Source organism: Poromitra crassiceps (genome assembly GCF_964638095.1).
Source record: "Poromitra crassiceps genome assembly, chromosome: 1".
Taxonomy (NCBI): domain Eukaryota; kingdom Metazoa; phylum Chordata; class Actinopteri; order Beryciformes; family Melamphaidae; genus Poromitra; species Poromitra crassiceps.
In genome coordinates this window covers 93909585-93926330 of record NC_139623.1, presented here as the reverse complement: position 1 = coordinate 93926330, position 16746 = coordinate 93909585, and the positions used below count along the sequence as shown (strand labels likewise).

At 43.3% G+C, this 16746-nt stretch overlaps 1 protein-coding gene across 1 annotated transcript; it reads right to left on the bottom strand.

Annotated features, from left to right (window-relative positions):
* Positions 1-495: 495 nt before the first annotated feature.
* Positions 496-9153, bottom strand: fbxo43 (F-box protein 43; the record flags this gene model as incomplete). Its single annotated transcript, XM_083663090.1, has 5 exons — positions 496-744; positions 4840-5019; positions 6874-6976; positions 7454-8300; positions 8385-9153. 5 exons carry the CDS (start codon positions 9151-9153, stop codon positions 496-498), a joined length of 2148 nt encoding a protein of 715 aa, XP_083519216.1.
* Positions 9154-16746: the final 7593 nt, after the last annotated feature.

Here is a 16746-nt window from a genome sequence, read left to right as displayed (position 1 = left end):
CACAAACACATTCACAGAGAACTTGCTCTTGATGAATGGCAACAGATCAGCTTCTTTGCTTGTTGCCAAACCTTGCCTTGACTATTAGCAGTCAAACTGCTGACTTTGGATCAGCATATAAGAATCAAATTCACTAAGGAAACCTACGGAGTCTCATCCAAGGAGACTCACAAGGGCTTTTCACACTGCATGCTCAGATAGCCCCAGGCTAACTTAGCCCCTTTTCACACACACATTTGGTAGCCCAGGGTTAGTAGAGCCCAGGGCTGTTGGAACCAGTGCTGCCAGATACAGCTACATGTACTGGCCCTGTTTCACACTGGCAACGTTTAGCCCTGTGTTTAGTCGGGGGCTTCAGAGCAGGGCCAGCTAGCCGGGGCTGAAGTCAGGGTTAGCCCACTTTGGAGTGGGCCAGTGATTGTGCAAGTGTGAAAGCTTTCTTAGCCCTGGGCTAAGAGACTGACTTCACCCCGGCTAAGTGTAGTGTGAAAAGCCCTACAGTCTCCTTAGGTTCCGCTTGCTTTGAGCGCTTCCTGGAAGAAGTATGTCCTTGTTGCGTCGGCCTGCGGAACGGCTGCCACACTCTCTGGAGTCGTGGAAAGCGCACAGGCAGGCTGTGCAGAACTGGAAAGCACAGTCGGCTCTGCTGCACACACCTTCCCCCTTAACAGAGTGACACCTTGCTGGATGTTGGCACCGCGGGCACGGCTTCAAGCACTCGTCGTTGAACAGGGTTTTGGCAACCTGGTTGGAAAGCAAAGATTTTTATTTTAACCCTTTTGGTTTTAATGACGTAAAAGCTGGTGGTCGGAAATTTGACATTTCAATTTTTTTTTACATGACCATAAATTAAAAACTCTCCCCTATAGAACTTTTTGAATGACTGCAATAGCTCTCTCAGATCAAAAGTTATGAGTATTTTAATCTGTTATCAGTCTAAAAGTAAAAAGTGAGAAAAATGGGTTTAAACATTCCACAATGTTCTATTCCCTACAGTGGCATTCCACCAAAACCATACAAATACATACTTTCCCTTTTGTTTTATGAAAATAATTATTCACCATGATGTACTACGGAGATGAAAGTAACCAAATCACTCAAAATCTTGGCTCATTGCCAACAATGTTTGTGTAGCAGCAACATGGGGCCTTACTGACTGACTCCCCATTGTAGTCTAGGAGCTGGCTCAGAATCAGATATGTATGCACTTCATTTAGGAGAGAATCTCTCAACTGTTATAGATTAATATGACCCCTGTGAACAACTTGGGACGTGTGCCAAAATCTCTATCTGGGAAAAAAAAACACAAGATGGCCCTTAAAAAAAACAGAATGGGAATGGGATAATGGGATCATTCTCCCCCCCCCCCCCTTAAAAGCATTCCCAATGAATTTCTACCGGTTTAATCTTCACATTAAAATAAATATCTTTGTATTACACTTTTTCTTAAATAATAATATGCAATTTAGGCAATATATCATTAAATATGCATAGATTAGCATATATACTGTTCAATGTAACTACAGATTGTTCAGAATGGCAACTTATTACCATAGAACTAGCAACACAGGAATTACCATAATTTTATTAACTTAAACTTTCTGGACTTAAAGCAAAGTTAGAACTTTTGTGTCATCTAAGCTTGAACTGACAATTAGGAATTTGAACAATAAGTAGAGGGGACCTGGCTCAGAAATGTATGCACTTCAGTTAGGAGAGAATATATCAACTGCTATAGACAAATATGACCCCTGTGAACAACTTGGGATGTGTTCCAAAATCTCTATATGGGGCGAAAAAACCCAAAATGGCCCTTTTGACACTACAGGTGAATAGATTTTTTTTTGGCCAGCGCTTCAGCACAGGCCCTATATCTGGCTTTGTCCAGACCGATTTCCGTGCCGATTTGGTCACCAACTTAGGTTCTTGTCCAGCGTTTCGAGTGAAATCACTGATGATGTCACAATGCCCATGACGACATAATCAGTGGCTATGATCATCTCTGCTCACCAATAGGTTCCACGATGCGAATATACGGCACGAAATTGCAATGCGAGTTTTGACCCACCTGTCAATCACAGCCACAGATGTGTACACGTCAGAAGCGAATTTCTGAAAAATCGACCGTGGTTCGAAAAAATAAACACAGCAATAACGCTCAGCGAAACTTTGCCGTTGGTATGCACGGTTGCATTGATTGATATAGGTTCGGAAAATATTATTGACGTGCGAATTAATCGCGCGAAAAAAAAAAACGCTCCCGATGTGTAAGGACCTTAACCAAACATCACAAATGCTCGAGTGACATCACTGATGATGTCACAATGTCTATAACATCATCAGAACTTTGAACGTCACCAAGAGCCCTCCACATTAACAATGCCGCTGCGTGCTACAACTTGGGATGTGTGCCGAAATCTCTGGGGCGAAAAACCTGAAAATGTCCAGTTTTCTTAAGCAAATGGGACTTTTTTTCCTTTAAAGATATCCTCATGAATTTCTACCAGTTGAATCTTCACATTAAGATCAATATTATTTGTATTACACTTTTTCTTAAAAAAATGATATGCAATTTATCTAAAAAGAAATCCTATTCACTACTTATTAAATGGGCTATTTTGGCCCCGTATAGAGATTTTGGCACACATCCCAAGTTGTTCGTAGGGGTCATATTAGTCTATAACAGTTGAGATCATATTAGTCTATAACAGTTGAGATATTCTCTGCTAACTGAAGTGCATACATATCTGAGCCAGGTTCTAGACTACTGTTGAAACATGCATGCGTGAGTGTTGAGCAGCAGAAATAGCATACATAGGTGGGACATACTGCAGCGTTGGGAGGAAAGTGATTTGACCGGTTGGGAGGAAATTGATTTGACCGTTAAAAAGTACATTTTCAAGATTCAAGATGTTTATTGTCACTCTGGTTGCACAAGTACACTCATAAATATGAGCAAAATAACACGCTTGTGGGAAGAAGCTATTCCTCAGGCGGCTGGTGCATGTTATGGGGTCCTGTATCTCCTCCCTGAGGGCAGGAGGGTGAACATGCTGTTGTGCGGGTGAGTTGGGTCCTTGATTGAGTCAGATCCTCAGGGACATCCTGAGGCACTGCTGGATGTATAATTCTTGCAGCCTGGGCAGCTCACATCCGGTGACAAGCTGAGCTGAGTGCCTCACGGTCCTTGTCAGTACGGCTGCCGTACCAAGTCATGAAGCAGGCCCACGTCAGATCCTGGTGGATGTTAACTCCCAGCAGGTACCTGAAGCTGTCCAACCTCTCCACCTCTGTGCCGTTGATGGTTACTGGCGTATGTGTGCCCCCCCCTTTCTGTAATCCACAACGACCTCCTTGGTCTTAGAGAGGTTCAGGGAGGGGTGGTTGTCCTGGCACCACTGCATCCACCTCATTCCTGCAGGCCGTCTCATCGCCGTTGGAGATAAGCCCCATGAGTCATGACTGCAGTGTTGTCTGCAAACTTCACGATGGTGTTTGACGCCTGCGTCGCTACGCAGTCGTGATGTATAGCTCATACCAGAAGGGGCTGGAGACGAAGCCCTGTGGCTCCTATGCTGATGGGTGGATCCTATGCTGATGAGTAAATCACTCCTATGCTGATGAGTAAATCACTCCTATGCTGATGAGTAAATCACTCCTATGCTGATGAGTAAATCACTCCTATGCTGATGAGTAAATCACTCCTATGCTGATGAGTAAATCACTCCTATGCTGATGAGTAAATCACTCCTATGCTGATGAGTAAATCACTCCTATGCTGATGAGTAAATCACTCCTATGCTGATGGGTAAATCACTCCTATGCTGATGGGTAAATCACTCCTATGCTGATGGGTAAATCACTCCTATGCTGATGAGTAAATCACTCCTATGCTGATGAGTAAATCACTCCTATGCTGATGAGTAAATCACTCCTATGCTGATGGGTAAATCACTCCTATGCTGATGGGTGGAGGTGCGGTCGCCGACTCACCACCTGTTGGCAGTCTGTCAGGAAGTCCAGTATCCAGTCGCACAGTGCTGTGTTCAGGACCAGAACACTGAGCTTGCTGACCAACCTGGAGGGCACTATGGTGTTGAATGCAAAGCTGTAGTCCACGAACAGCATTCTCACATAAGTGTCCTTCCCCTCCAGGAGGGAGAGGGTGGTGTGCAGCACGTGTGCAATGGCGTCCACTGTGCTCCTGTTTTCCCGGTATGCACATTGCAGGGGGTCGAGGGTGGGGGGAGCATGGGGGCAGGTGAGGGATTTAACCAGCCTCTCCAAACACTTGCTAGGTATGCGGGTGAGTCATTGAGGCTGGTCACCTTCTTCTGTTTGGGAATGGGGATAATGGTCGCAGATTTAAAACAGGTGGGGACAATGCGGAGGGAGAGGGACCTGAAATTGAAAATGTCTGTGAATACCCCTGCCAGCTGGTGGGCGCAGACCTTTAGGACACGTCCGGGGATGCCGTCTGCCTTGCGTGAGTTGATCTGCAAGAAGGACCGGCGAATGTCAGCCTCTGAGATGGAGAGAGGGCAGTCTTGGTCTGCAGTGGCGGCGGAGGTTGTGTGGGGGGAGGGTGGAGGGCTTTGGGATTCAGTAGGGGTGGGCGAGGGGGTACGGTAATGGGCTCGAACCTCACGGACAGCCGAGGTTGTGTGGGGGGAGGGTGGGGCGGTGGTGATTAATGATGACATGAAGTAAATGCTTGTTACAATAACATGTTTAAATGTAAGCCCCCCTGCATTTTCTCTTTTATAAGCTAAATGAGAAGACCCTTTGCTCTATTGTCATTTTTGAGGAGATTTTCTGCCTTGTGATTTGTGAACTCACCTGCAGAAACTTCTCCTGCTTGCTGCTGCTCCCTGAGCGTGAAGCACTGTGTTGGAATGGGGTTAAAGTGCGTTTTCCTGATTTTGGGGTCTTGGACTGGGCCTGGACTGACTTGAGGACCGACCTGTTTAGCAGAGTGAGCCTGGTCTCTGCATCAGCGACGTGGACAGCACCACCAAGCTTTAAGACAACAAAACACATTAGGAAGAGTCAGTATAATATAATAGTATTTATTGCTAGGCTTTATCGACCCTTGACCGGCTGGATGACCGTGACACACAATAATTAAACTGGTTAATAGACGCAGACACAATGACTGTCGTAGCCGCCATGACAACAGATTCATTGTCAAGTATGCTGACGACTCTGTCATCGTCAGCCTGCTTGGCGATGATGAGGATGGCCACGGTCAGGTTACAGATGACTTCCTGTCCTGGTGCAGCGACGCCTTCCTAGAACTTAACATCTTGAAAACGAAAGAGATCTGTATTGATTTCAGACGTCCCCCCGCCAAATTACCCAGAATAGTGTCGTCCATGGTCAGACAGTGGACATTGTAACGAACTACAAATATCTGGGCACGATTATCGACGACAAACTGAAATTTGATTTAAACACTGACATGCTGTGCAAGAAGGGCCAGCAACGCCTTTACTGCTTGAGGAAACTAGCCAAGTTCCAAGTAGGCAAGAGCCTGATGAAACTGTTTTACAGTGCTTATATTGAATCTGCTATTTCCTTTTCCTCCATCTGTTGGTACGGTAACCTCTGTATCAAAGATAAAAACTCCCTCTGGAGAATTGTGTAAACAGCTTCTAAAGTAACCGGCATCCAACTGGAGAGCCTTGACCTCATCTATAACAGACAGGTGCTCAAAAAAGCTCTGTCCATCCGCACAGACAGTGCCCACCCACTCAGTTCGGAGTATAGGCTGCTGCCATCCGGCCTTCGCTTGTGTGTCCCACTGTCCCTTCCTCCATCCGAGCAGTGAATGCTGCTGGAGGAAGGAAAAGATGATTGAGGAAATAATGTTTCATTAATCTGCTGTACCAGCAGTTGGCTCTTTTATGTTCTTAGCTCTTCTTATGTTCTTAATATTGTTTTTATACCGTCTTATCGGCCGTATCAGCCGCTGGCTCATCCCGATCTTAAGCTCTTAGTGTTGTTTTATTTTATCGGCCGCACCAGACGTATGCTCTTTTATGTTGGCTCATCTTATGTCCTAATGTTGTTTTATCCTGTTTATTTATGTCATTGTACGTATGGTACTTGCACTTCTATGTTTTTATGTTTCAAGCCTCTATGCCTGCTGTAATTCAATTTGCCCTCTGGGACATTAATAAACTACTTGAACTTGAACAGTGCTTTAGGTAACACAAGGCAGAGTAAGATTGGTATTTCTCATTGCTTTAGTTTTCAGTTGAGTTTAACTTTATTGTCCCTCAAGGGGAAATTTTGTCTTAGGCACGTTTACAAACTGCGATAAAAACATGTGACATACAGCGCATTGTACATATCAAGCACAGTTGACAAAACAAGACAAGGACAGAGAACATCACAACCTAGGCATCAGGATTTACCGCCTCCTGGCTCCTACCTAACTAGCTATTGCACTAGCCCATTGTCTATGCATATTGCACCTTCCACTTAATTCATGTCCTAATATTGCACATGTCCCTGACCGCTCATATTGCAGCATCCTTGCATATTGCACTATCCCATTTAATTCCTACCTATCACTAAATATTGCAGATAGCCCATCTATTGCAGTCCCCTAACACTGCCTAAGTATGCTTGTTGCATTTTCATATAACCAACTCAGTATGAGTATATATACCATCAGTTGCAAGAGATTAGAATAAGAAATTAAAAAGAAAGGAGAACATTCGATAACTTGTTAAAAAAAAAAAAAAAAAAAAAAAAAAAAAAAAAAAGCTACAGCAACCCCAGATCCTCTTTCCACTGAACCACCTTGTATAGTCCTCCATCACTTAGTTTGATGAATGCAGTAGTGAGTAATGGCAAATGGCCTACCTGAAGGGCAGCCTCCACTTCATGTATGTGAAGTTTTCTCCTGCGGCTGGCCTGCTTGTCTTGCTGGATGATTTCATTCCAACTCTTGCACACCTGACCAAACCTGCCAAAACACCAACAAACACATGAAGGCCCTGAGCACACCTTTAAAAGTAATTCTGCCTGTGTGCTTTTCTGCAACATTCAGTAAAATACTAAAGTGAGTTCAGTTTCCTCTTGAACAATACTAAGAATTATACATGCTTATCTTGTAATTCCAAATCACATAATTACATATACAATTATAGATTTTGTCTTCTTGACACTATAATGCACTGTTCTTGTGGCTGTGCTACACTTCCAAGATTGTCCAATAGAATGTTGCACAATTTATCTTATTGGATTTGATTCATTTTTCTGTAGTTTTGTGAAAAGTTATCCACATTTTTATTGCCAATTTATTAATTGCCAAATTGGACCTAAACCCCCTTTGGGAAGTCCTGAAGTTGTATTGAATTATAAATGTAAAAACACAAATAAACATATGATGATGTGAATTTGTACAACGAGATGTCCGTTTGGGAAAATATCAACTCTTCACCTGAAGATGTCCTCAGAGGACAGGTGGCCGAGTACGACATTCAGGATGTGCCTGAGCTGCCTCTTCTTCAACTCTGTGAGGATGTCCACTGTCCCCAAGCCAATCTTCCTGCCGATGAGCCCTGCCAATGGCATGGTGGTCCTGAACATGACCGGGGTGTCAGCCAGCGCTGCTACAGACTTTAGCTGTTCCTCCAAGCTTGGGCTCTGGTCGACTAAAATGTGGGCCTTCCACCGGCACATGGCATGGACCAGCTGCAGAGCTGGGGTCAGTGAGAGATTGACTGGGGTCATCCTGAGAGGGGTCGTATCCCAGTTAGCACCGGCCGTGCTAAGAGGTGTTAGGTTATCTAGCTTGGCGGTTGTCCGAAGAGGGGTGACATAGTCTTGCTTGGTAGAGGTCATGCCAACAGGGGTCATGCTGTTGCCTAGTGTGACAGAAAAGGCCCTGACAGGCGTGGCAGCGTCAGCAAAAACCTCATCCTCCTTAGAGAGGCTGTGGCATTGATAAAAATGTTCTTGCTTTCTGTCTGTCAGATCGCAGTCTGTATGAGTTTGACTGATGTTTCTGAGCTCTTCCTCAGACTGAGAGCCCCCCTCTTTAAGTGTGGAGAGCCTGTGCTGATGCAGCAACCGGGAGTGGCGTTTTGTCTCTGCCAGATATGGGGTTTCGCAGTTTCCTCTGGATGCTGAGGAGAGCAGCAGCTCCTGGAACGAGCCATCATGGTTCACCGACGAGTCCTGGGATTTGTCAAGGGCCAGGGAACTGAAGCCACTGTCCTCAGACACGGACCTGTTTTGAGGGTTGGGAGTGAGGGTTAATACAGGTGACTTTTGGTGAAATGTATCTACATTTTATTTGTTTGTCCTGACAATTCTTTACAAAAGTTATGACAAAAAAACCACCTACCTGTTGTATAGAGTGTGTGTGGACGATGGTGTGCTCGAGACACTTAGATTCTCACAGAGGTTAGCTGCCACACTATTGACTGGTGTTTTACAGTTTTCCTTGGACGTGGCAGGCAGGAATTTGCTCAAACACGGGGTCGCAATATTAAGTTCATCAGAGGATATAATGCTCTCACTGAGATCTGCATCTGAGAGCGAAACCTTCCTCTCAAAATGGGAGAGTTCGCCAAGGTTGTGTTTACCATCTTCAAGAGTGGAGGTCTTCACCTGAGAGAAGAAGAGGCGGCGTTTCCTACCAGACAGCAGCACATCCACCTCTGCTTTGAAAGTGCTTGATGCCAAAGCCCCCAACATCACAGTGTCTGGAGAGTCAAAGGATGCATTCAAACAGTGCTCAGACCTGGCACTGTAGGAAGATTCACTCCTTTTAGTGCATGGTGATATTGTGTTTTCAGTTTTGACATCCGTGGCAGATTTACACATGAGAAGTCTGCGTCGCAACGACGCATCTTTCTTAGACACTTTAGGAGTTTCACACCAGTCAGCTGTCAACGGCTGATGTGCCCCCCTGAAGTCTTTGTTCCTCTCCTTCTTGGGGGTGACAGACAGCTGTATGTTCTCTTTAGGTGTTTCATGGAAAACTTCTGAAGACAAGGACAGGTCATGTTTGGCTCCACTGGACATTCTTGAGTGGCTGAATAATCCAGAGTAGCCACTGTCAGCGGAGATTCCATAGCAGTGTTGATCTTTGCAGGCTGCATGGTAGACCTCTAGATCAGGAGTGTGCTCCATTCCCCTCTTCCTGTGTGCACTATTTGCCCCAAACACTGTATTGACCAAGAGGTAGTAGAGGAAGTCAACTGACCTGCAAGACAACAACAAAAGTTAGTGAAACTACTCAAGCAAAATAGACAAACAGCCAAGCCATTAGGGTTGCAGTCTAGCTAGTTAACATTCGCTACTAACTCAATCTATGATGGAAAAGAAAGAGGCAACATACAGCTATACAGCAGTTCTTTTTAGGTGCTGTCATGTTGGACTCACTTTTTGTGACGGAAGTTGAGGCAAGAGTCATGCCATACGAAATGTTGTCTTTGCTGTAGGTCTGTCGGTGGTTTTTAGCGACAGGTGCAACGTTAGTTTGTGAAACACGCCAATAAAATCAGCTGGTTCAACACAAACACACTCAGCTGGTCCATCAGCGTTGCTATGTAAGCGCATGTTGTTGATTTAAATCCCCGGTCGCCTGGTCTCAATGATGCCGCTAGAAACTGAGATGTAGCCGCCAAAAGGAAAAGCCAATCCTGGCTCCGAATCCTATACAGACAGACCCCTGGGATTTCATGAACACTATCATACACCAACACCCGCTGACTACTAGTAATAGTCAACGAGGATGTGTCTACGAGACACAGTTTTCATTCCGGGTAGAATGACAAAATTGACCCATCAGATCAGATACGTTTACGTGAATGGATCACCGAAAAGGGGGGCACGTCCTGACTGTGTTTTCGCGCACAAAACATTTGTATAAAACACACAAATGTCACACTACTAACAATATGTTTGATAAGTATCATAGCGTTACGTTATGTGTATCTTTGCAGATGTATTGTTACATAAGGTAATGTACCGCTAATGTATTGTTACACAATATATAATGTGGTTTGAGAACTCCCTTCATAAATCGGGAAATCTGACAGTATCCATTTACAACGAACTGACTTACGAAAATACCACCTTTGACGTTACAAATCTGGCATAACTTTACAAGTCACGTCATATTTTAACAGGCAACTTGACTATTAAACGTTACGTAAGTTACCGCCAATAATCAATATTACGTCCGCTTTCTAACAAACAAAACACAGCCACAGCTAAGCTAACATACGTGGTTCTCTAATGTTAGTTTGCGCCAAAGCAAAATAACAAAACGTTACCTCTAGATACAAGCGGGACAAAGGGAAGGATGTGGAGCACCGTCTTATTTCATTAGGTCCCAATTCTAGGCCTCAGCTTGCATCCCTTTAGCCCTAGCCGCCCTTTCTCTGTCAACAACACAGAGCAGGCAGGCAGGCAGCCACGTTTTCAAATTTGGAGCCCACAGTAGCTCCGTGTCACATGTTTCCGTTTCGGAGTGGAATCAAAGAGTATTGAAGGTAAGATGTATCTTCGACTACTAATAGATTTCTTTTTACAACGCCATTCTGGCCTAAAAAACGCACCAGAACCATGACAGCGAATCAGAGGTAGTCTCCTCCAGGCCAAAATGGCGGATTTGCTGCGCGCGAGGTTAGTTGTAATGGAACGGTATAAATTATCAGTCATTTCTTATCAATGTAAGTTCTTTGAAGCAGCTGGCCTTCCTTCAGGGAGATGTGCGGTTACCATAGCAGCAGACCTCGCTTTTGACACAGGTGGGAAAAAACGTTTCTGACTTTACTAACGTTACTCTAAATAGGAATACCCGTGTTTCCTTACGAGAATGATGTCAGATGAACCTGCAGTTGTTAATATAGTTCCTCAAATTAAGGTTATGCGCGAAGTTATGTCTTGACTCACATTTGACGTCTACGCCCGTTACCCAGCTAATGTTAACTTAGCTTCGTATGTTAGCTAGCTAACACTCAGAGAACTTCCTAGCTAACTAGTTATAACATAGCGTTAGCTGTTTGACCCGATAACTGACAAAACTTTAATCCCACAGCTTCTGTTCTGGGCCTTCTGTCTTTCCAGCCATGGCCATGAGTGCAGAGTCCGTTTCCTCACTTCTAAACCAACAAGAGACTGGCGTCTCAGGCTCAGCCACCGTTGACTATGGGAAGGTCCCTGTGGAACACCTCGACTATGGCTACATTGAAAAATGCAAAGATGGGAAATACCTGGAGAAGATCTTGAGAGTACTGAGGTGAAAATGACAAATTCTGTGCTTGAGGTTTATTGAAGAGGCAGCGCTGATATTCTAAGATAGCCTATATCAGATGTGTTACAGTGGATTGTTTGGTGAGCTGTTTCTCATTTAAAACATTAATTTCCCTCATCCATCCATCCAGCAACAATTAATTAATTAATTCATGCACATGTTTTAATATTCATTAACATTCATTTACTGTCCCCATGGGGACATTTGTATGTATTATTGCAAATGGAATACATATCAGTGCTCTACAAGTAACAGCACATTATAACACACAGTCTGATAAGAAGGATTTCATATGTCTGAAAGTATTGTCACCACACATGTAATTCTAAAAAAAAAATCTGAAAGATGTGTGATTTGTTCAACCACTCATTAAGTGAAAAAAAAATGTATGTCAAAGGTCTGGAGAAGAGGGCATTTACCCTGATCTGACCCAGTTCTGTGAGAGTCACCTGGAGAGACTGGACCCAAAGAGCCAAGCTCTCAGAAAGGAAAACCCTGTGGCCACAGCAGCCAGCCTCTCTAAGGATGAATGGAGCCAAATCATTGATGAGTTGAAGGTAGTCCACACATTGTCCTGTAATTCAATGTTCTTTCATAAATCCTGCAGAATTTCTGTCACCTCTTGTCTTTTTATGTCCATATATCTTCTCCTGTAATCTATCGGCAACACCATGACATTTATTGTTTTGTTCTTTACTGCAGATATGGCAAGAAGAGGCTAAAGAGATTGAAACTTCACTAAAACAACAGTTAACGTTTCATGACATGGAGAAAGAAAATATGCCGCCTGTACGAGGCTCCAATTGCTCTGTTCCACTCAGTCAGGTAAAGCTTGTCTCAGCAGTATACTCAATTGATTGGTTATGCAAAAAAGATACTCAAACAAAGTCTAATTTCATCACAGAATTCAGTTCCAGAAGAAAATAAGAATTCCCCCAAAAGTGCTCTCCCACGCAATAACGGGGAATGGGACAAGTGAGTTATTGTTGTTTCATCATGCAGATTTGGAATAAACAAATTCTCTTACAAATGCCATAGGCACTGTATCTCAAAGATTGTTTGAGAAGTGTTTCAGTTTGTAAAAAGGCATTAGCCAAATGTCTTTGATTACAAAGATGCACAGTGATTGAATCGCTGAATGCTCTTCAACACCAGGAACTGTACGTAGGATTATAGTGTCTACTCACAATCTGTGTCCTGCTTTCGCCTAAATACATTTGCCACTCTATTTTCAGGTTTGACATGGATAAAGAATGTGAAAGAATTGACGGGAATTTGGCCAAAAAAGATTCACCTGCCATCATAAATTCGAGCCCGGCCAAAATCAGGCACACAGTGAACACATCATGTAATCTCTTCTGTATAGCATCTTTTATATTCATATTTTGGCCAACGCACAGCAATAATCATACTTACATTGTGCGTGTGCGTGTGTGTGTGTGTGTGTGTGTGTGTGTGCAAAATGTGTGATTTTGTGTGACAATACATCCAGCACTGACACACCAGGAGAAGATCCTCCTGGCAAACCGTGAAAAGGACAAAGGCAATGAGGCTTTCAAAGCAAACGACTATGAGGATGCAGTTGCATACTATTCCAGGTCAGACCTTTTATCTTCAAACTCATTACAGCTAGCGTTTCATATGGCTCATGGTGGGGATTTTGTCTTCTTGCCTGGCACTTAATGATCACAACTTCTATCTTTCATTAAGAATGCACATTGAGGTCCGATTTAATTCCCATTTATTGTACCTATAACCCGTAGGGAAAGCGTTTGTCCATTTATCCCAACTGTAAAGATTGGCCTGTTTCATTCCTGGCCTTCCATTACAGGAGCCTATCCATTATATCAACTGTGGCTGCATACAACAACAGAGCCCAGGCACGGATCAATCTCCATGACTGGCACAATGCCATGAAAGACTGCCAGAGGGTGCTGGAGCTGGAACCAGGCAACTTGAAAGGTGCTGTTGAAGCGACTGTAATACCTATTATCTTGATCAACGATAATGCATGTAATGCTTGTGAATGTAAATATAATTGTAACATTTACATAATAATTATACCATTTCATGCCACTACTACCTCAAAAATCAATTACTTTGTTTTGTTTTGTTTTTTACTGCAGCAATACAGTACATTTTGACACAACTAAATTTACAGTGCAGAATCCTACAATAGGGTCAGTGTATTTGCAGTTATCATTGATTTCTCATCATCAGGCCTGCTACGCCGTGCCACTGTGCAGAAAAACATGGGCAACTTCCAAATGGCTGCCGAAGACCTGAGGACTGTGCTTCGCAAAGAGCCGCAGAATGCTGCAGCTACTGTAAGTGACCCAGCCTCAAACCTCAGTCAAGCCCATACTCAAGCCCCAGTCTGTCTGTCATGTCACTAGCCTATTTCTCCACTAGGTGTCACTGTTCTTTCAGAGATGAAAGACTTTGAAAACAGATTTCAGCTGTTGTAATTATTATGAATAATACCATGTATAGTCTATCAAATCAATTGGAGAATAATGTAGCTCTTTCATTATTAGGTAGGTTCAGGATGCTCACTGGTCACCTTCCTAGTAGTCTCAACGCCAGACCCATGAGAGTTCTTACTAGGGATGTTCATTTTGAACAATTTCCATAATCGAAAATCTGGAAAATTAACGATCAATTATCGATTATCGATAGCGTAATAATATTAATAATATATATATTTTTGTACTCTGGTCTGGTAATAACGTTGCGCGTTCTCGACCAGCTATAATGGCGATGCCGCTGTGTAGTAAGAATATCAGACACTAGCGCTGTGGCCAGGTAAACAATCATGTTACATGTCAGGTTACATGATGTAAGGCAATTGGCGTCTTCCAGCTTAGCTGACAGCACAAGAGTCAAATCAACAGGCCTGAGCCTCACTGAGGTCCGCAGACCGCTGGGTGCGTTTGTTTGTGTCCCCGGCGCATGCCGGTGTGAATTCCCCATGTTTAAAACAGTTTTGTTGGCACAAAGGCCCGTGCCCAGCCAGAAAACTAGAGACTATATGAAGCTCCACCTCACGTTAGTCGGCTGTGCAATGGAGTGGGGCGAGGAGGAACGAATTCCACCCAAACCTAGTCCGCAAAAAAATAAAAAATAAAAATAAAAATAATAATAATAATCGATCCAAATTCCACATGATCGAATCAATTCCTTAACGATCAATTATCGATTTTCAATAATTGATGAACATCCATAGTTCTTACGCTGATACACTATGTTACTGCATGCTGCAGATCTCTCTCTGGGTCTGGGACACTTTCCCTCAGAGGGCTGGTTATGGGAGGGAACCGTTCACTTGGCCAGTCATATGCCAGTGATGGCTTCAGTCCTCTCCAATCAGTAACGACTTTGCGATCAGACAACACGGGAGGCACAGCCCATTTTTCGAACCGCTCTCTCATCGGTGCTACGACCTGTCACTCATTCAATTTCAACCCGCCTTCAAAAACCAGCAGTGGCTGTGAAGTGGCACAGACTCATTTATGTAGTATGTGGAGCGCAGCGATTCAATGTAATATTTGAGTCTGGGGAGAGACTACCTTCCTAGACACTGTTGTTATTATTATTGTTATGAGTTGCTCCCAAAATCACACACAAGCCATTCAGTTTGGTTCAGTGATTTCAATGTAAGAATTAGGGATGGGCATTTTGAATCAATTTCCATAATCGAAATTCGGGAAAATTAATGATCAATTATCGATTTATCGATAGCGTAATAATAATTATATATATATATATATATATATATATATATATTACTCTGGTCTGGTAATAACGTTGCACATTCTCGGCCAGCTATAATGGCGATGCTGCTGTGTAGTAAGAATATCAGACACTAGCGCTGTGGCCAGCTAAACAAACATGTTACATTACAGATTACATGATGTAATCTAGCTAGCTAGGCTACTGTACTCACATTTTGAAAGTAGGACTCAGCTCACCGGCCGCGGCTTCCAGGCTTATAAACTTGTGACAAAAACCTCATCTGTCCTGATGGTCGAGTTCCATCCAGCTGCTCTCAGTCCGACGTGTGGATATTATTAGCGTTATTTGCCACGAGATGTGTGTGAATTGATTCCGGTGGGGGCTAGCAGCTAAAGGCTAGCTGAGTCCATGCTGACTGCTGCTACTTCATATTTCATAACGTTATAAACAAATAAAACTACTTGAATTCACTTAAACACGTGTACCGTTACTCACACTTTGTTGAAAATTAGGAGAGAAGTCTACGAAGTATCATAGTTACAGTATAATGGCCTCACTGAGGTCCGCAGACCGCCGTTTTTTGTTTGTGTCCCCGGCTCATGCCGGTGTGTTAAAAACTCCACCTCACGTTAGTCGGCTGTGCGATGGAGTGAGGTGAGGAGGAACAAATTCCACCCAAACCTAGTCCGCAAAAACAAAACAAAAAAGCAAAACAATAATCGATAAAAATTCCACATGATCGAATTCATTCCTCAACGATCAATTATCGATTATCGATTATTGATTAACCTCCCTAGTAAGAATATCACCACTGATTTACATTTTACTTTAACAGAAATTGTTTGGGTTTCCCCTGAAACAAAACACATTTCAATTAGTGATGAATAAAATAGGCTTTTTTTTTTATCCCTGTTTGAATTTGTGATTTAGAAACTTCTGATTGAAATTGATAAGAAGATAAGGGAATGCCAACCAGAACAGAAAAGCAAAAGCAAGAAAATCCTCATCCAAGAAGTAGAGGATGAAGAGGACGACAACAGTAAAGACGAGATGAAGACACAACAGAATGGTGAGTTTGTTTGAACCTCTCCATACACACTGCAACTAAATACGGTTGTCACTCCTCATTGGTTGTTTAATACTATTACATTCACACAGTCTGTTTATTAAGGAGAGTGTATTCTACAACCGAACTCACTTCCTGCAAATTCACAGTATTGACGGAAATTTGAGAGTGGATTCGGATAGTTAGAGTAGTGTGTACCAGAACTGGTCTGGACAACTGGTGGTTAGTCATTTGAAAGAGACGAGGGTACGTGTTGTGAAACAAAATTTCTATTCAGTACTGCAGTTGGTTGTTCCTACCAGTTCTGTGGTCTTGCGCCCAAATGTTGCAGTTAAAAGTATCAAGTAAGTTCATGCGGCTACTGTCAGTGGCTGTTATGGATACATTGATGCCTGGTTACTGTGGTTACTTGTGTCAAACTGTAAATACAGGCATGGTTGCCACCATATTGGTCTCACTATAGTGGTTACAAACATTCTTTACAATCATTGCGAGACCGGAGGAGTAGGCCCATACCATCAAAGGCTTAAGGCATTTGACTCTGCTCTGCTCCACTGTGTACCAGACATTATGTGAATTCACTCTCATGAATTCGGTTGTCACTACCAATTGTGGCAGTGTGTACATAGCCAGATATGTCCTTGGTTCACACACTCTAGAC